The sequence below is a fragment of the Eimeria mitis genome, genomic scaffold (genome assembly GCF_000499745.2).
Source record: "Eimeria mitis Houghton genomic scaffold, Emh_scaff2684, whole genome shotgun sequence".
Lineage (NCBI taxonomy): Eukaryota > Apicomplexa > Conoidasida > Eucoccidiorida > Eimeriidae > Eimeria > Eimeria mitis.
Genome location: NW_013571028.1, coordinates 1,794 through 2,168, shown reverse-complemented (window position 1 = coordinate 2,168; position 375 = coordinate 1,794). Strand labels below are relative to the sequence as shown.

The following is a 375-nucleotide window of genomic DNA, read 5'->3' as shown; positions in this document are numbered from 1 at the left end:
AACTGCTGCACCACCCGAAGGAAGGGCCCTTCTCCCCTTCAGGCACACATCTGGCCCCTTGCCGCTGCTGCTGCTGCTGCTGCTACTGCTGCTGCTGTTGCTGCTGCTGCTGCTGTTGCTGCTGCTGCTGCTGTCGTTGCGTTGAGTACTGCTGTTTGCGGACGCTGCTTTGATATGGCGAGGTGCCATCCTCGCTGTGCTGCTTCAAGCAGCAGCAGCAATGACAGCAGCAGCAGCAGCAGCAGCAGCAGCAGCAGGAAAAGAGGCTTTGGGTATACGCTCCAGCTGCTACTTTTTCTTGTCTGCTGCTGCTACAGTTGCTGCTGCGCCGACAGCTGCTGCTTAGTAGAGCTGGGACCGCAACATTTCTCCTGT

General features: G+C 58.1%; 1 protein-coding gene across 1 annotated transcript in view; it reads right to left on the bottom strand.

Annotated features, from left to right (window-relative positions):
* The window catches only part of EMH_0057290 (uncharacterized protein), a gene marked incomplete at both ends in the record, with an annotated part of 5,715 nt that extends 5,526 nt beyond the window's left edge, over nucleotides 1-189 (bottom strand). Inside the window, 1 exon segment of the mRNA XM_013497451.1 lies at nucleotides 3-189. Within this exon segment, the coding sequence (XP_013352905.1) occupies nucleotides 3-189 (187 nt within the window).
* Between the last annotated feature and the right edge of the window lie 186 nt (nucleotides 190-375).